This window comes from Macroventuria anomochaeta (genome assembly GCF_010093625.1).
Source record: "Macroventuria anomochaeta strain CBS 525.71 unplaced genomic scaffold BU25scaffold_35, whole genome shotgun sequence".
Classification (NCBI taxonomy): domain Eukaryota; kingdom Fungi; phylum Ascomycota; class Dothideomycetes; order Pleosporales; family Didymellaceae; genus Macroventuria; species Macroventuria anomochaeta.
This window is the reverse complement of record NW_022985396.1, coordinates 395,980-397,846: the sequence shown is the minus strand read 5'-3', so window position 1 is coordinate 397,846 and position 1,867 is coordinate 395,980. Positions and strand designations below refer to the sequence as shown.

General features: G+C 50.5%; 1 protein-coding gene across 1 annotated transcript; it reads left to right on the top strand.

Annotated features, from left to right (window-relative positions):
- Positions 1 to 635: 635 nt before the first annotated feature.
- Positions 636 to 926, top strand: BU25DRAFT_309521 (uncharacterized protein; the record flags this gene model as incomplete). Its single annotated transcript, XM_033702112.1, has 1 exon — positions 636 to 926. A coding segment is annotated over one exon (291 nt), but the record flags the coding sequence as incomplete, so codon positions are not given.
- Positions 927 to 1,867: the final 941 nt, after the last annotated feature.

Below are 1,867 nucleotides of genomic sequence, written 5' to 3'. Positions count from 1 at the left end.
AATCTGCATAAGTGCATCATGAATTCCAGGCATGGTTGTGGTGTAGTTGACGTGTCAAAATGTGACTATTGTTGTTGCCTGATCGTTGTACCAACATGATCGTTGTGCGCACAGACACAGTACTTGTGCAGGCCGTGCACGCCATCAGGCCATGCACGCAACACCATAACCATCCCATCATCCTTAACGCAATAACTCAACACCACAATGTCGCTAAAGGATGCGCTTAAAGAGGCAGAAGCTGCAGATGCAGAAGATAAACTTTGCTACAAGACAATTGCAAAAAAACATGGTGTGTCACGGTCAACTTTGTCACGGCAGCACCAACACGTCTGCTCGTTGTAACGACACAGGTAAGAGAGGACTCCGATATGGGTTCAAATCCGCTACGAGGTGTATGGGAGCACGGGGATAGATAGAACTAGGAGTAAACCTCTATTCCTATAGGTCTTGTACGAAAGGATACTCAAAAACTATCTACCATAACTATGTACACTGCCCTGCTTATATACCTAACAGCTCAATGTAGCTTGGGGGATACCGGTAGGTAGTAGGGTAGGGATTGGTTAGGAGTCGGATAGCAATTGTGTGAGTAGTATGAGGAAGAACGGTTGGTACGGTTCTTACACGCGTTGCGTGACAACGCCAACCAACAACTCCACCATCTCAGTCAACACCAGGAGTACAAGCTTTGTACATACATAGAAGAGCTTACTGACCATTCTCTACCTCCTACAAGGCAAATGGTGCAAAATTTCGCGTCTGGGATAGCTCATGTACGCATCTCTGAGTCCTGGGTTACTCGCTTCCTCAACCATCACCGTGACACTCTCCTCTGCTGTTACTCTGCCGCCATGGACGCACAGCGCCACTATGCCAATTCTAGCAAAAAGTACGCAGCTTATTTTACTCTGTTGCATTCCAAGATGCAGGAATACTCTATTGAGCCGCGCCACACATACAATATGGATGAGAAGGGCTTTGCCATTGGGGTACTTGCTAAGGGCAAGAGAGTCTTCAGCAGGGCGTCCTATGAAGGAAGGAGGAAACGCCAGCACCTGCAGGATGGCAGCAGAGAGTGGGTGATGCTGCTTGCGTGCGTCTGCGCCGATGGCTCAGTGTTGAGTCCTGCTGTCACGAAGATGCTACGAGTAGGCCCTTTAGGACTCGCTGGGAGTCTAAATCAATTACTACGTACGGTATCTAAGTAGGTACAAGACGTTGTGTACCGAACAGAACTCTACCAGCAGTAGTCTATATACTTACGTGTGGGTTTGTTCAGTTACCGGTTAATAATCGGAACTGAGTTGGATAGGTATCGGGGTTGCAAGTCCGGGAGCGGGGCTTGCAGAACCCTAATACTCCCGCTTCGGAGGTTGCAGGCCTGCTCCGGAGGTGGCCGGAGGTTGTACGTCCGCTTCGGAGGTGTGTAAGGACGCTGGGGATTTGGTGCGTACGGTCAGGGACAGTACGGAGCGGATCCGGATATTGTCAGGGGATCTGGAGAGGATACCGTGACAGTACCCCCCTTCTAAACTGTCACATTGGGGTCATCAGGGTACGGTTTTGGTTCGGATGGGTATCGGGCGTGGAATTGTCCAGCTGCTGTATTGTCGCGCAGGGCTTCAGCCGGTTCCCACGATAGTTCGTCATAGCCGGCCCAACGGGTCAGGTATTCATATCGGCGTCGTTTTTTGTTGTAGCGGATCTTCTCAATGCTCTCGACAACGTATTCGGGCTCTCCGTCAACGATAACGGGATCAGGTGGCGGGTTCTGCTGGCCAGGTAGGTACTCTGTATTGGGGGCGGCGGGTCGGAGCAGAGACACATGGAATACTGGGTGTATTTTCATGCTATCAGGCAGTTC